This window comes from Agelaius phoeniceus, chromosome 2, assembly GCF_051311805.1.
Source record: "Agelaius phoeniceus isolate bAgePho1 chromosome 2, bAgePho1.hap1, whole genome shotgun sequence".
In the NCBI taxonomy this organism is placed as follows: domain Eukaryota; kingdom Metazoa; phylum Chordata; class Aves; order Passeriformes; family Icteridae; genus Agelaius; species Agelaius phoeniceus.
Window position 1 is genome coordinate 36626856 of NC_135266.1, and position 17719 is coordinate 36644574.

General features: G+C 38.1%; 1 protein-coding gene across 1 annotated transcript in view; it reads left to right on the forward strand.

Moving 5' to 3' along the window:
* EFNB2 (ephrin B2) overlaps positions 1-17719 on the forward strand; it is a 49177-nt gene that overhangs the window by 13119 nt on the left and 18339 nt on the right. The window contains exon 2 of the mRNA XM_054654870.2: positions 9325-9608. Within this exon, the coding sequence (XP_054510845.1) occupies positions 9325-9608 (284 nt within the window). The remainder of the gene's footprint in view (positions 1-9324; positions 9609-17719) is intronic.

The window sequence follows — 17719 nt, forward strand, 5'->3', positions numbered from 1 at the left end:
CTTTTCCAGTCACCCATAAACATTCAGATTGCAATGGAAGACAGCAATTTAAACCATCCATTACTGATCTCTCCCATGCAAGATTAAGGACAATGAAAGCTAAATGTTTCATTTGTTTGCAATGTAGGCAAGTAGAAGATGTCCTTAAAGCAGTGCCTGAGAGTGTATTAGTGACTAAACATGATGCCCTGTAGTTTTACCCCATATCTTCACACTCTTCCTCATATGTATGCTCACACTGAAACCTGTTCTAATGTTAAAGTGCAAAAGGGGGCAGTAAAGTGCTATCCAAAAAAAAATGTTTATTTTTATGGGTACTTTTTGTGGCAAAAGTTGCATTTCTCAATAGGCTGATAAGTGCCATATTAAAGTAATGATCACGAGAATATCTTCTGTTTGAAAGGCTTACAAACGTTGCCAAAATGTATCATTAAGTCTTGTGGAAGTAGTGTTTGTCCTGTGTATTTCCATGTACTTGTGTCCTTGAATAGAGCCCTGAAACATGCTACATATTTGGAAGGAATCAAAGGCAGGAAACTTTCTTCAGATATATTTAGACGTAGCTATATGAAGCACTTCTGAAAGAATTCCAGCTTTGCTAATCATCTCTGATTCTCATGTTGTGCATTACTTAGCACCACGTTTCTGGAAAAAGCAAAATGAAAAGAATGCTGAGGCTAGGGGTTTCTGCCTGAAGTACTAAAGTGTGTAGTGGTGGCATGGGTCAAGAGTTGGGCTCTCATCCAGACCCGCGTGCATCATTTGTCAAGAGGTAACTAGAAAGAGCAACTAATTACAATGCACCTACTGAGTGTTTTTTCTTTCAGAAATTTCTCAGAGTAAGCCATTTATACAGACTGGCTGCTGCTTTCCACTGCAGCCACTTGCAGTTTTTAAACTCTACACAGAAAGCACATTTCTGTTGAAATGAAATTAAATAGGAAGGAGAATGTGCCTGTGTGTTTCCATGCTTTTGTATGAGAGCAAGTGAGCAATGATTCCATTTGCTGAAGCTGAATAAGTCCAGCACTGTTGTGAGGTTCATATTTCTGTAAATGCTGATGAAATGTTAATATAATACACTCTTAAAATAGAAAAATAGAACATTGGTCATACTCATCCTTTTTTTTTTTTTTTTTTTTTTTTTGCTCCTTACTTAAAAGAGTGTCGTGAAGCACATTAGTGGCTCTTTTGTGGTAACAGGAATTGATTTAGTAAATGGATCAGAATTCTCTGGTGCTTTAAGTACTTTAAGCAGAGCAGTAATGGCTTTCTGCATATAATACAAAAAGTTAATTGCTATTAATAGTGCCTTATGTGGAGGTCATATATGAAAACGGAATATAAAATCTATAATTTTTTTTTTAAATCCTTAGATTTAGTAAAGGATTGGATTGTGTATCTTTGCAATATTTCAGGCCTTACCCTTGTGGCAAATATTCTGAGCCAGGTTTCACATTCTTGTGCAAAAAGCCCATTGCACAGGAAAAGACAAATAAGTGTTTGTTCTCATAAGTTTTTTAAGGTAGGGAAAAACATGACTGACTTTTATGTGGGGAAACACAAGTATTCACTTTTGCACTCTGGATTTAGTGGGGATGGAGAGGTAAAAACACAAGTTGGTTTGAAGGTTTTAGTTACGTACATAGGTTTTTTTGCTTTTTTCTGTGAGTGAGAGCCAAAGCAGAAAGGGAAAGGGCAACTTTCCAGCAAAACTGAACCACCTCTCGCACACGGAGATTGACATCCCATTGGAAAAGATAGGCTTCCTAACAGCAACACCCTTCTGGCAGCTGCACACCAGGTGGCTGAAGGCAGGATGCTGCCTTGGCTCCACGTGGTGGGCTGGGGAAAGGGGGCTCTTGGTGCCTCTGCGTTTGTGGTCACTCCAAGATGCCATGGTCCCAGCCTGAGGTGACATGATTCCCTGGAGAGGGACTGCACAGTGCCTCTGCTGGAACCCAGGACTGGGGGAGCCTTGATGGGGAGTCTGCAGCGTTTGCTTTGGCTTGCTTACTTTGTATGAAGAACGGGATCACATCTGTAACCTTGTACATCACAGCTTTTAAGGAAACAGATTTTCTCCTTGAGTGTCTCCAATAAGATGTGCTTGGTGCAGGGTTGCAGGTGACCTTCCATATGTGTGAAGGGTGAAAGGGGTACGCTTTTGCCAAATATCACCTCTTGGCTGCAGGGTTTGTGCTCTCTCAAGTGCAAGGCACCTTTAGACTTGGGAGGATTCTAAGCTGAGTGGAATGAAAAAGTGTCTGTATTTCTGCAACAGCACTAGTCATAAGAGTTATTTGTTGAAGGAAGCTCATGACAGATCTAGGAGACCAGCTAGGGCATTTTCTGATGTGTTTGAAGACAAATGGTGTCTGTGGGTATCTCTGTACAGTAGAAGCTCTGTGCCTTTAGAACTGTGATGTGATGGTACAATTTGACTGTCAAATCCAGCAGGTCCATGCAAAAGAGTATTTCTTTTGGAGAGAAGCATATGCATTTTAAGCCCATCCTTGGTTTACACGTATTAGAAATCCCTTGTATTTTAAATGCTTTCCTCTATTATTTTGCTAAAGGTAGTGCAATGAATGGATAAATGAAATAGCTAAAATTTCATACATTCCCTGTTCCTAATTCCCTGTCCACTAAAAATTTTGAGAAAATATAATAAAGCTACAGAATCATTCTTGTGTTGGTTATTAAGATTTCACTTGCAAACATACTGCTTCGTTTTGCCCTACTGAAGTAAATGGAAGTCCTGAAGCTGATGTCAGAATAGGTCCATAAAAAGGCACCAAGACCAGTGCCCATTTGCATGGCTACTTGTGGCACATGAAATGGTGGCACCACTGACATGCTGTGTCCAGCGTTGTGATTAAAACAACATAAAACTTTACCATTCCCTTTTTCAGTGCACTGCAAGCATTTGGCCCAGGTAGTCTGAAAAAAGATGGGCACTTTTACAGGTGAGGAAGAGTGAGGAGAATAAGGTACCCCGAATCCTGGAATGGAGATCAGCTATGGTTTCAGGGAACTGTTTCAAAGCACTTATGAGTTTACTGCGGGTTTATTTCAGGGGAGCCTGAACATAGGTTTTTCCCTTACAGTAGAAGTGAGAAATACAGGACTCGCTGCTTTACCAACTAATGTTATAATATTTTATAATTTGGCTTTGTATAATGTGGTGCTTGCCATTAAAGATCTTAAGGGATGAGCGTGAATATATTTGTTTATTTATTTGTTTGAATTCCTTTTAGTTTCTAGCCTGCAAGTCCCATTAATGCCAGCAGCTATTCCTTACATAAATTGTTTCATTAACTGTGTGGAAAAATGTTACATATAAATAAAGGTTAGCAGATTAAACTTCTTCAATTTTATTTAAATTCAAAAACATCCCTGTTTAGCATATTGTGTAAAACTTTCCTGTAGTATTAAAATGATTTAATAAGACTGCACTGGTAAAGAAAAGTAGCTTCCAAAACTCACTTAAAAGAATTCTAATAATATGAAATGCTATGCTTTTTTTGCTCTCAAAGTTTCATTTGCTAGTCTGTGTATAAAGCCAGTCTGTCATCTTGCTGTGTCACACTATGGTTTTTTTCCTTGCAGAGATTTTGCAGAAGCATAGTGCCTTTTTTCCTCATAAAATTATGTACCCATTTTAAGACAGACTCCACGTTAATCTTTTTTTGATGAAGCTTGTTTGTCTGTCTGTCCACAGCAGTTACTGATCATGTTCTTATTGAATTCATGATCACTTAATCTATTTAAAGTTGAGAGAGATGAGTCCTATAAAATCACTGCTTATGCACAAAAAGCATTTACAGCCAGGTGTATACCTTATATGCACGTGCATATTCTTGTGCATGGTATTGAATATGACAAAAACTAACGTGAAAGTTTTGTGTAGAGCTTTTGCAGAGAACTCTGGTCTTTGTTTTTGGATTTTATGCAGTGCAGTGTTTTTGGGAAACAGGAAACTGTTTTTCTGCTACTTCACTGAAATCACTAGCCTTTTCCTGAAAATTCAATTTGCTTTGCATCAAGCTGGTAGGACTTTTGCCTTGCTTAAATATCTCTCCTGTGGACTAAGTGATATTTGAAATACCAATGTTGTTGTTTTCTCAAAAGTCAGATGATTAATACATATACTAATTAAAAAAACATTCTTTTTAGACAGTAAGGACTCGATGTGGAATGTAATTCTGTATTCTGTTTCAGTTTGCAGTTTTATAAGTAACGGACTAACATACTGTGTTATTAATATTCATGATATTTCCTTAATAAACTTTTCAATGAATAACTTTAGAGTCAGGCTTGTAGTTAAAACTTCATAAAGTTAAGTGGGTAGGATTCCCCAACAGTAGGTTTCAGACTGCATTTTAAGAAGCGTCTTGATTGTTCACATTTTTAGGATTATTTTTGTGACATTAATTTAAAGCTAACTGCCTACACCAATTAGTTCGGGTAAGTTATTAAAGCACAGAAATTTGGCACTGCCTCTCCAGTTAAATATACAAGCCTTGCATCAAGTACTAACATGCTTTCTAAAATCATATTTATTTTATAATTACTAGAATATAGTTAAAGCTAAGTATGCATATATATTTATAGTATATGTACATATATGTAGTGTCTAGTTTCACAAGTTGGAAAAACCCTGACAAAATATAGGGTTCCATCACTCAATACTGATTAACAAAATCTCTTAAGAATTTATTTCTCTAAGATTTTTTTTCTGTAGATAATTTTACAATTTCAGAATTTTCTGCGTACTAAGAAATGATAGAATATTCTCACTGAATGAGAGTGTGGGCAGGTTAAGTTCTACTTTTTTTTGAGAGAGAGTTTGCTATTATGAGGTTAGGCAAGTTTGAGTGGTTATCATTAAGCAAAATTCCTTTGTAAATTAATATGGTTGAATGTGCTAAGTTTGTTTCTCTAAACAATAAGTAGATTCTTAAGAAATTCTTTGGAAACTAATATAGTTTTTAAAAAAATGTCACAATCAAATTTAACTTCTTGAAGACTTTGACAAGTAAGGTTGCATTATTGCCAGGAGCGGCTGCTGAGACTCAAAATAAGTGTGGTAAATAAAATCATTGAAGTGTTGGTGTGAGTCGGGAATTTACTACTCGGTTCCTAATTTCTGTTTGTAACTCTGTGACTTTTTGGTCAAGTACAACAATTATTTTAAAAAAGGTTTGGGAACTCTGCAAGGTGTTGTTATTTGATGAGCTGCATGACTAGTTGGACATGTGGGAGGGATTCACATCCATGGGCTTTTGCACAGATGTCAAATGTCGCCCACAATGCACCAGTTTTGGGCTGACAGTAAAAATGCCATCTGTATCGAAAAGTGCCAGACAGAAAGTGCATGAATTTCATCATACAGCTTATATGGTACTTAATATACTTTTCTCTGCTTTCTCACAGCAGGCACCAGGATTATTTATTGTGAGCAGGATTTTTCAAATGCTCCAAGAGTCTCTTTGTATCTGACTGCTGACAGAAATGAGTTGGGAAGCTTGCTAAGCTTTTCTCTTAAGTTTTTGTTGGGATCCAGGGGCCTATGTTGGTATTTAAGTTTTGCAGTAAATCATACTTAGAGCTGAAATGCAGAAAGTTAGAAGGCTTTTTATAGAAAGCAATGGTTCCAGTGCTGTGGCTACCCTGACTACTTGGAGAGCATGTCACTGTCCCAAGCCACCATTGAAGTAACAGCCTCCACAGGATCAGTCCCAGGATTCTGGAAACACCTTGCTTCATCTTTATTATATCTCTGTTTTGATGTGAAAAAAAAAGCTTTCTAATTAGTTGAAGGCACATTTTGATCAGACTTTTAAAGCCACTTTGTTAACTTAATTTTTATAGACACCATCCTGCAAACATTTCATCAGTCTGGATGCTACTTTGGAATACTTAAGTCAACATCAACACTTGCTGATGTTGAAGAAATGAAGACTCAGGATTAATCCTGATGCTTTTTAACCTCCACCAAGGCTGAATGTACATTGTCCTTTCTTTTTTCTTTTTTCTTTTTTTATCAGATAGAAGGTCTTCAAAAATAGGATCATAAAAAACAGTAGAACAGTAGTCTTAATCCTCCTGACATTTCATAAATAGCTTCAGAAAATGCTTAGTACCCAGCAAATGATTTATTTAAAGTCTTTATAAAAAGTATAGTAGCAAAAGTACTACACAAATGCAGGGATAATAATCATGCCTACGACTCATCAGCCTCTGTAAGTTTTGTGGTTGAACTGAAATGCATGAGGTGAAACTTTTTTATTAACTCCATCCATATTTGGGCTTTGTTGTTGTAAGAAAATAAGGAAAGTAAATTGGAAAAATATCTCTCCTAGCAAAGGTTATGATCAAAACTGCAAAGTGTGGAAAAATTTCAATACAATCAAATTCTCAGATTAATCCTTGCATTTTAAGCCTTTTTTCTTCCCTAATTCCATCAGCGTTAGATCCTACAAGTTCAGACACTCAAGTAGAAGGAGATTGAGATTTACTGAGTTTAGTTCTAAAACTGTACAGACTTCAGAGTCATAGCAAGAATATTCCCTACCATAAAGTCTAACAAGTGCATTCATTTAAAGCTCTTGTAAAATGTAGTTTTGACTGTCTGTTGGGGACAGTTCTGTCCGCTACCTTTTATGGGACAATTCCTGGCTGAAACTAAGGCTCACAGGCCCTCTTTCCTGTAGATGTTTCTGAGGATTGCCTGGCATAGCATCTCTCAACCCATCCTGTTTGTGCTCAGAGTTTGCATGGAGAACATATACTGTGGCTGTTACATGTATATACACAAAGTCTAAAATTAGAATCAGTGTCTTTTGTTGCTCAGGACAGATTCTAGGTTATATTATTGATAATGATGGACAGGTACATTTATCTAACCTTAAGAATTTCATATTTGTTATGTATGGGAATCTAACTTGATTAACTTACAAGCAAAGATTCAATCCTTTGAAATCTCAGGTTTCCTATTACACAGTCCTGTTATGTGAAGAAGAATTGCTGTCAAGAAGAAGTATTTGCAGCAATGGGATCATACAGTGACCAGCCTTTGTCCTGGCATACAGATAGGGGAATAGGAGCGATTGTCATCTTCCTGATACAGCTGTGCTGCACAGGGGCAAAGTTAAAATGGGGCTGTGGTCAGACAAGGTGGTAAAGTCAGTCACAGGTGACACAGGTTGGCTTGGAAACTCTGTCCCTTTGCTTTTGCCTGGTCAGAGTTGATCCCTGAGGAGAGCCAAAATCAGAGTGAGTACATGCTGCTCACTTGGGAATATTTGCTGGCTGGGATCCCCCTCAGTCATAGGATCATGGTATGGTTCAGGTTGGAATAGACCTGTAAGACCATCAAGTCGAGCTGTTAACCTAGCACTGCTGTGTTCACCACTAAACCACATCTTTAGGTGCCATATCTACACACACTTCTGGTTGTCCTTCAGCAGGCTGGTAACTCCGAGGATGCATTCCCACCTTTCCATTTGTTTGACCATTTCAGCTTTCCGGAGGCGGTAGTCGCTGCATTCCTTTGGCATGTCTGAAAACTGGAGGAGGAGGCGCAGCTTTGCCCTGTCTCCACTTCAATCTCGGTTTGAGCAGCCGTGGCCAAGCCCAGTTTCTGCAGTCTGGAAATTACACTGCAGAGCACAAAAGAGCGCAGTGATTTATACATCAACAGTCGCTTTTCTTGCCATAACATTTCATTGTTCTAGTTCCCTAAATCTGTAATTACACGTCTTTGTCCTGCTATGTGCTGCTTCATAACAAATACAATTCTTACACTGGCTTTGTGAGTGAAAATAATCCTGCTTCAATTAGCACAGATCATAAACTTGAATTGTGTGGAGCAAGCAGTTGTAAATGATGGATTCGAAATTTGGGGCGTTGCATCATGCTTTAATTTAGTGGGTTCTCCCCCACCAGTACTTCATGCTGGTGGCTCCTTTTGCCAAGCCAGAGGTTGGAGGTCACCGACGCCTACAGCTTTGTTCTGCGTGGGCCTTGATACTCTAATTTAAAGTTTCCAGGAAGGCTGCCTGTGAATAAGCTAGATTTACTACGTGTGCTGTTTAAATATTAGCACTTGGAGAAGGGCGTTCATTAGACAGGAATTGTTTCACTTGGTTTTTCAGGCCGATTCTCCATTAAGGAAGATCTTTGGAAAATGCTGGCAGGCAGGAAAAAGAGGAAAGAAAGTCTTTTAGGTCTGTGCATTCGAGTACATTGGTTGTGTTTCTGGCTGTTGTTCTAAAACATGCACTTCTTGGCCTTAATTGAAACAAATATGTCTTAATGGAGAGAGAAACAAACAAACCTGCTGTGGCTTTGTCCTTGTGAGAACACGACTCCTTATTTTGTGCATGAATCAATACTATAAGTAATTATTTGTATTTTTCTTCCATGAAGAAGTGGTCATGTTTGCCTGTTAATTAATATGAGTAGGAAAGACAAAATACTGTGTCTAACTGCAAATATTAAAGCTCCCTGCCAGTTTGTGTAAGAAGTCTTCCCAAATAAAAAACGCACACCTATCTTTAACTACTAGCACAAAAAAAAAAAAAAAATCAAAGAAGAGCTAAAATAATGACAGTAATGGTGGAATTTGTGAAGAGAAATCATTGTAGTGGAATGGTCACACTGTCCTGGATATAAGTATTTTTCCTAAAAACACGTGTGGTCCATGGATCAGGTAAATCTCTGTCCATCGCAGAGATCTGTAAACATGGTCCTGGTTGAGTGTCTGATGTTCCTCTGTGTTACACTAGTAATATAACAATATTTATCAGCATGTTGATATATTGTTAAGGTCTTACATTTTTTCTTGTCCCACATGGCTGTTAAAGGGGGTTGAAATATTATTTTTGTCACCCTTCTATATTCAAAATTAGCAAAATATGTGCAAGAATAGTAGAAATATGAGCAAAACAGGAAAACAGAATCATAGCTCACCAGGTATTGTATTAGCCGCTCTGCATGGCTAAATGCAGTGCAAAAAACAGCAGTGCCTGCCAGAGAGAGATGTAAAATCTGCTAGTGTGCCCAAAACTGGGATAAGGACTAAAAGACTCAATCCATCTATAATTTCCAGGATCTAAATAAACATCCTGTTGATATTGAACCAAGCCCAAACTATTAAGATTTGGTTTGCTCAGTCTGTCATTTTGGTTTTGGAAACTGTTTATTCCTGTCTGTTCACTGCAGTTGCTACTTTTCTGCATGCAATTTTATTAAATACCTCAAATTTTATCTTTTCTTCTCTTCCCCCATCCCCCCTTTTTCTTTCCTTCCTTTTAGATTCCTTCCTGGACAAGGATTGGTACTATATCCACAAATTGGAGACAAACTGGATATTATATGCCCGAAGGTGGACTCTAAAACTATTGGCCAATATGAATATTATAAGGTCTACATGGTTGATAAAGACCAAGCAGATAGCTGTGCTATTAAAAAGGACAATACACCTCTACTTAACTGTGCCAAGCCAGATCAAGATGTTAAGTTTACCATCAAGTTTCAAGAGTTCAGTCCTAATCTCTGGGGCCTGGAATTTCAGAAGAACAAAGATTATTACGTCATATGTAAGTTCAAACTTTCAGTTGTTCATTCTTTAAATATAATTGTTCCTTATTTTGCATGCTGTCTTATGTATTATAAGCAAGCTAAGAGGAATATGAATGGGTTTATGTATTTTTATCTGAAAATGATTTCTTGCCAGCATATTTTCAGTATTGTTTATGATTTCCTAAGGGTCTCTGTCTCTTTTTTCCTTGGTTTGTATAAACCACGATTGATTGTACTTCTATGCCTGTAAAAGGCTTTTTTTCCTTCTTCTTCTTGCTTTTTTTTTTTTTTTTTTGTGCACAGTATTGTGTCCTGTATTTGCATTAGAAGTTGTGTGCAACTAAACTGTGATGTGTTTCCCGCTCACAGCCCTAGTAATATGCTGTGCTGTTGGCCTTGTCCTTGGCTTCTCTTAAGCCAGGGGCAGGAGTACAGTGACCCAGCTGTTCTCAGATGAGGAATCCTGTGTGACAGGGCTTGCCATTGCTCCAGGTGCTCTGGGGACTCTCACAGGAAGCATCTTTTGGCCACTTCAGTGCCAATTTTGTCAGTACAAGGGTTACTGGTAAGGGCCTGTAATTGAACATGCCTTTCCTCAAAACGTACCTACTATGTCCATACAGTAGCTAGGAGAGTTCTTGGGTAAAACCTAGACTAGCATGGTCTTGAATTTTATCCTTTTTCATGGTCCTGGCTTGCTAAACAAATACGCATGGCACAGGCCTCTGTGCAGCAGTACAAACTTCGTGTGAGTTTCTGATCAGGGATTTATGGCTGAAAGCAAGTCTGGAGGTAGCCACTGTGTTCAGTGATTCAAATTACTTATGATGTGTGAAGTTAATGATGTGAATCAGGAGTTAGCATAAGCTGAGACCTCAGCAGTATAACAACAATTTACATTAGTTTAGGTTTGTCATTGTAATATTATGTCCTATGGATCTCATTTAGCCCCATGGGCACTTTTGAAGTCTTGAGCAAGTATCTGCAGTTATTAGGTGACGGAACAAATTCTTCAAATACCTGGCTTTTCTGCAGTTACAAACAAGTTAGATACTTGTTTGTCTTATTTCATAGAATCATAGAATAATTTGGGTTGCAAGGGACCTTTAAAGCTCATCTAGTCCAAACCTCATTCAGTGTGCTGGAACATCTTCAACTAGATCAGGTTGCTCAGAGCTCTGTTCCCAGGTATGGAGCATCTTCCATCCCTCTAGGCATCGTGTTCCTGTATTTCACACACTCACTGTAAAACATTTATTCACCATACCCGGTCTAAATCTACCCTCTCTCTGTTAGTTTAAGACCATTAACCCATGTCCTGTCACAACAGGTCCTGCTAAAAGATTAGTCCCTGAACATGTTTCTGCCACCTCTGTGAAAACTGGAGGATTGATAATTATTTTGTGTAATGTCTGCCAGCGTAATTATTTCTCAATTTCTGATTTAAAAATATTGGCACTTTTAAAAAGTGCTCTGATCAAGTACTTTTGAAATGGAAATGGAAATTAATTCAGTATAAATTAATGCTCACTTCCCTGTTATATCCATAATAGTACATGGTAATGTATAAAACAAGGTTGTATGTCACAGCAGCTAAAGTAAGAATTCACTGCATTATTAATATTAATTACTAGTTTTAGAAATTATTAAGTAAGAGTTACAGGAGATACAAACCACCATTTTTTTGTTTTAAAGATTGCTAAATATGGGCACTTTCTCTGTTTAGCTGGGGAGTATATAAAAATGTGATCCCACTTAAACAATATTAACTTTGACAAACTTCCTACTGAAATACAGTGAGATATTTACCAGGGTGAAAGCAAGAAAATTACTTGTTGAGAGATAGTTAGTAGTATTGAGAGATAGTAACTCCTGTGAAAATGTGTAGCATAAAAATGACCATGCTAAAATATTTGGCTTAAATGAGGAAATGTGCTCATTATTTAGTGCTGCTTTTAAAAACATCCACAGAAGACCAACTGTAGTGGAACAAATGGCACTGTTACAATTATTACCTGAAAATTATGGGCACAAATGGAGCTTTCTGATGCACTGTCAGTTCTGTCATATCTATGTCATGGATTTACCCAGAGAATTATTAAGTACGTCTCATTTTCATTAGTTTGGTATAATTATTTCATTATAGCAATAACACATAATAGACATTGCATTTCCTGGAAGATTACAGCATAACTTGGTTGAAAGAACTTACTCAGCCTTCAGTCTAATGCCTCAAAAATCACACTGGCCTAGCAGTAATACTGGAGTGCCTCAGGGTATTATTTTTCCTACTCATTGTGGCATAAACAAATGGCTAACTTATCACTCTAGCATACTGACTGAGCTTCAGCAAGGGTACCCATACATTTTAAAAGGCTGGACAAAAAAGCACCCCACCCTTGAAAACCCAGCCATCCTGAAGCTAAAACCCTCACCTTCCTGTCATTCAAGGAGAAAACAAACTCAGTGATGCTGGTCTCAGAAGCACTAAGAGGCCTAGTAGAAAACTAGGCCAGTGCTCAGCTAGGACACCATTTTAGAGAGTACTGGAGCTAGATAGGGTTTTATTAGTTTGTATTCAAAAGGTTGTGACACAGCCTTGTCAGTGCAAGTTCTGGTAGTCGGGACAGTTGCTGTCATTTTTATAAGTAATTAAATGTATCTTAGTCATGTATGCAAATCAGGCTTTAAATTGTTTGCATACATTCCTATTCACAGACCTGTAATTCTTTCTTTTCCTTCCTTCCTTCCTTCCGTCCGTCCGTCCGTCCATCCCTCTGTTTTGCCTTGCTTGTTTTGTTGAGTTTTTTCGAGAGGTGGAAAAGCTGTGAAATGAAGGCAATGATGCATTTTATGTGCCAGCTTTTGATTTTAAAGTATTTTAGGATCCTGCATTCCCTCAGCTAAGTGGCATCAAACAAGCCTAACACAAGAGCTCACCGAGCTCAGCATCTTTGCAGCGCCTGCTGTGGCTGCGCCTACAGCCTAATCTCACGCTGTTTATGCTGGCAGGCTGTTGTCAGCCCCTTTAAATGTTTTGTGCATCGTCATGCACCTTTATCATCTTGCCATTATTTGAAAACTGAGTTTGTTTTTCTAAGGTAATAGTATGTGGTTTGTGGAGCTGTATTAAACAGTAAAATCGCTATTCATATTAGGGGGTTAGTCATTTTGGGATGAGGAATTGCAACACAGGATGAAGCAGCTTCCTGAGCCCTTTAGAGACATATGATTGCACAGGAGTTTTTCAAGCCATAATTTTTATATCATCCAGATGTATTCATGAAAAGTATAGCAGGAGGAGATCTTTTCTGTTCAGTGCTTCCCTAAACCTAAGCATATAAAATCTTCTCATTTCACAATTCCCAATTTTTTAAAAGTGTGGTAAGTTTCTCATATCTGTTTTCACATTTAGTGGTACTTTATTAAATAAAAAAAAAGGTAACCCATTTCTTGGTGAGATATTCCTCAATATGACTATCAGTATCCAAAGAGTTAATTCTATGAACAGCAGTAATTGGAAAGATGATACTAAATGGTATTGTGAAAGTGAATAAATGATGTAACAGAATGTCCTTGCTTTTCTCTTCTTTGCTATCATCAATTTTTTGTTCCTGGGAAATGAATAGATTCATTTTCCTACAGTTACCTGATTTCTTTTCAGCAGAACTGGAGAAGGTCAAATGTACTTGAGATCCCAGAAATATTAATGTTTGATTATCCTAAAATATGTGACCATTTAGCTAACATATCATAAGTCTCTAAGGAAGTCCTTAATCACATGCATGAAGGAAGAAGATACATCATGCCCAACAACATAAATATCTACATGAAGGGCAAATTTGAGCAGAAGGGTGTGAAGATTTGCAACTCTGATGTTTGCATTAAAAGTCATTTTATGTCTTTGCATGGTTAGGGAATAATTTTCTGCTGTTACAAATTGCTCAGAAAAAGCAGTTGAGCATATTCTCACTGCTGAGGGAGATACTCAAGTTCTTGATCTGCAAGTGCTTGGGTCATGATGTCACTGCTTCAGTACCCCTCTCAGATGCAGATTCTTCTTGTTTGTGAGAGAGACACATTAGCATAGTTCAAGTGCGCTTCATATACCAAAGATGTTTACTCTTGGTGTACAGGAGTCATCCTGAACCCTTCCCAGTAAACTTGGCCTTCAGTCAGAGGGCCTAGAGCACCTGGTGATACCCTGGGTTTGTGCTGAGCGAGCTCTGGGGGAAGGAAGCCTGTGGGAAGCTGTGCTGGAGGGAAGGGAGCAGTGCCGCCTGCCTCCAAGCCACCATCAAGCTCCTTAGGTAGTTTGGCCAAGCGAGCACATATTTCACGCCATCTCTTCTTTTGCATAAGTGAAGTTTATGGGCTGACATCATCAACATTAAAAAATAAGTCACCTGCAATGAAGGCTTCACCTGTTCCAAATTTGTAGTAGAGTGACTTGGGACTTGGGAAGGGGCTACAGAATGGCTCTCTGAAAGATTCCTCTATAAGGCTTGCTCTGCCTGGACCTCATTAGCTGAGCTTGCTGAGCTAATGATGCTCATTGGCTTTGACATTGGCAAAATTGAATATGCAGCTTTCCTTAAATGTTTTTTGTCAACTTTTTTTCAAATGACCCACTTACATAATTGGCTTCTGGCTTAAATTAAAAAACGTGTATTTATATATATTTGATCCCTGACTGATTTAAAGGTTTATACTGGCTAGTAGCACTATATTTTGGATAACTGCTTTAATAGTACTGTGGCTTTTAAAATCAAAACAGTCATTCTGAAACTTTAGCATTAGCTGTGTTTGAAAAAAATCACAAGGCTTTTTATGTTTCACTTTGTCATTCTGTTACAATTAAAGGGCAATAACTGTCTGAGGAAGAACATATTAAAGGACAATATAGATTGTGCCCTGAAATATGGCCCAGCTGGGAAGAATAAATCTCTTTGCATGGCCAAACAGATTTACATTAAAATGTTATTTTAGTATTCTGACCAGTTTAAGTGCTGGCTAATCTGTCTGGCTGGACATTCTGAAAAATTCTGAAATTCTGAGGCAGATTTCAGCCTGCAGCCCCCTGCCACCTCCAAATCACCTAGTGAAAGCTGCCCAAAAGGGTACAGTAAACAGGTTTTCCTTTGTTAATGCCAAACTAGCCAAAACAGGAACAAATACTGTTTCAGAAATTCAATCACTTTATTTTTGCAGCAAAGACATTTTTCCTGGTTTCTGTTAAAGAGTCTGTGGTCCAGAAATCTACTGGTTTGGGGTTTTTTTTTTGTGGCGGTGGTGATGGTGTTAATGAAAGCCAGTGCAATGATAGTCACTCTGATTCCATTTGCACAAAGATCACTTTTTTCTTTCCTTTCTCCTCCCTCAGAAAATTAGATAAATAATTTCTCCTTGTGTAAAATGATATCCAGAGGTCAGTCTTTGACTTTGCTGAAGAGTCTTTTAAGGGATGTCTCAGCAATACCACTTAGCTCTTGTTGAATGAAATATAAATACAGCTTATACAAATAATATTATTAGAGAGAAAAATCACTGTCTGTGCAGCTTCAGATTTCTAACAGAGTCTAAGACCTGCAGGATTAATGGAGTCGTGGTCCTTTGGGGTTTTGTCCCAGACCACACAGGTCTTGTAAGAGAATAAGGCTATTTTATATTGATGGACTTTGTTCATATTCGGTGCCATTACCTAGGCAATACCAATCGTTTATCTCTTTTAAAGTAGACAGAGATAGTTCAGCAGGAAATCTGTTATTATGTCTCTATTCCTAAGGGAGGGAAATGAAAGATAGGAATTCTCAGTTTTTTAATTGATGGCATGTTGTGAAAAAAATACAGTTATCTTCCCCCACACCCCCGCAAGTATTCTGAATAGATATGGAATCAGATGAAAATGAAGAATAATTGTTCAGACTGGAAGAAAAAATTATTCAGGAAATACTCATGAGTTGAACAGATTTTAAAATTTCATAAGAAGCTGTTTAATAGTTTTAGTTGCTGTTTTTATATCTTGCTTTCGTAGTTCCTCAGAAGCAGTTTATAAATACGGGAAATATAATAGATTCACAAAGAAGGATACAGTATTCTCCCTTAGAAGTCTTTATGTATGTAGCATTTGTAGTGCTTTGCAAAAAAAAAAAAAAGCTTAAACTCTGATCTTCTCCAAAATGTGTATGTTCTTAGATTTGCATAAACATCCTTAACAGGACTACATGCAGAAGAAGAATGTGCTGAGTGTGTATTTTATCCTTTATATTCAGGATATGAGTAACTGTTTAAATCAGGGGGGTGTTGCGGATTGGAAAGATGTGCCACGCTATGAGGAAAGCATGAAGAAAATATCTGTCTAAACTGAAACTTGAGAGTGCACTGCCACACTGAAACACATTTAATTTCTATTTTGTATGTAAGTTTGATGATGATCATTTAGCTCATCAAATGGAATGATTATTTTTTACTTTATAGAGTTGCTTGTATCATATGTGTTACATATGACAGTATTTGAAGTCCTAAAATTAAAGATGAGGAGCTGCATAAGGATTTATAAGGACTTTAATGAAACTCATTTTAAAGACTTGAAATTGTTTACCTCATTAAAGTCTTTACCTAGCTGGAATGGAGGGAAATGTACTTTTGTCTGAGAACTGCATTAGCTAAAACAAAAGTCTGGAATGGTTGAAAACCAGGGTTAAATGTCAGTTTGGATTTTCTTTCCTGACTTCAGTCCATCCTGAAAACCTTGGATGAAGAATTTTTCAGGATTTATTTCTGATAAATCAGACTGTAAAACTAAGTCCTAATGGGCAGTCTTCCAGTATTTTTTTTCAGTCCCAAGGAAATCATGCAAATTTTTCTGGAAGTAAAAGCAGGATTAAGCTTAAGGTAGTCTTAGCTGTTCTTGGAGAAGACTCCGTATTAAGCTGATAAGGCTGGTTTTTAAAAGCATGTTTGGATCTTTGTTAGCATGATTTATCTGTTTTCTGTTCGGTAGATGAAGACAGCAAAAATCACTAAACCGTAGCAGCAGAGTAGTCCTTATGTGCTCACTGGGCTGCTGTGAGAGAAACAGAGCTATGAATCCAGATCCTGGCAGGAAAACTTAAAATTATCTGTTTTTCAAGTATTTCATCTTAGCACATGAATGCATTAGACCACAGCAGCCCAGCTGTTTGCGGAATCCCAGAATGGATTGGTTTGGATGGCATCTCTGGAGCTCATCTAATCCCCTGCTCAAACCTTTGCTCAAGCAGGCCCACCTGCAGGCAGTTGCCCAGAACTGTGTCCAGCTGAGTTTTGAGTATCCCTGAGGATGCAGCCCCTCCTTCATCATCTCCATGAGCATTTACTTCACTTGCTCCTGTGAGTCCACCTCTGTCTTGTCTTGAGGAGCCTGTGACTGCACCCATCTCTGCAGGTGTGGCCTCACCAGTTCAGAGTGGGGTGGAAGGATCACCTCCCCAAACCGACTGCCACTTGCAGATCGAGCCCAAGAGCTGTTTGCTTCCTTTGCCACGAGGGCACGTTGCTGCCTCATGGTCAACTTGGTGTCCACCAGGACCCTCGAGGCTTTTTTGCAGAATTGCTTTCCATGTCTTTGGCCCTAGCTTTTGCTGAAAGTTGATTTCACATGCCATCCAGAGGCTGCTACAGCAAGTTTGGTAGCAGAGTCAAGACATTAGCAAAATAATTTTCATTGCAACAGGAAAAAAACCAAACAACTAAATAATGTTATACTGTTAAAACCCCGGTGAACATTTTCGCCAGTCTAGTTGTGACTTTTCAAAATTCCAAACACTGGCAGAATTTGCATATCCCACTGCATATCCCACTGGAGTTCCTTAAAATGAACCAAGATGTGCCTATGTGATAATTTCTAAAGAAGCTAAACCTCTTAATTTCTTAATGGCGAGTATTTGAACAGGAGATCCTGGAGAACCGTGGAAATTCAGAGTGCTTAATTTCTGCAGCGTTCCCTCATTAAGGTTTACTTTGAGGGTATTTTACAGCTCTAAACACAAACATAAGCATACTGCAGTCAAAACAGTGCTTAACTTCTGATCATCTTTGCCAAGTGTACAGTCATCCAATAGTATCATAATTGATCTCAGTACTAAGG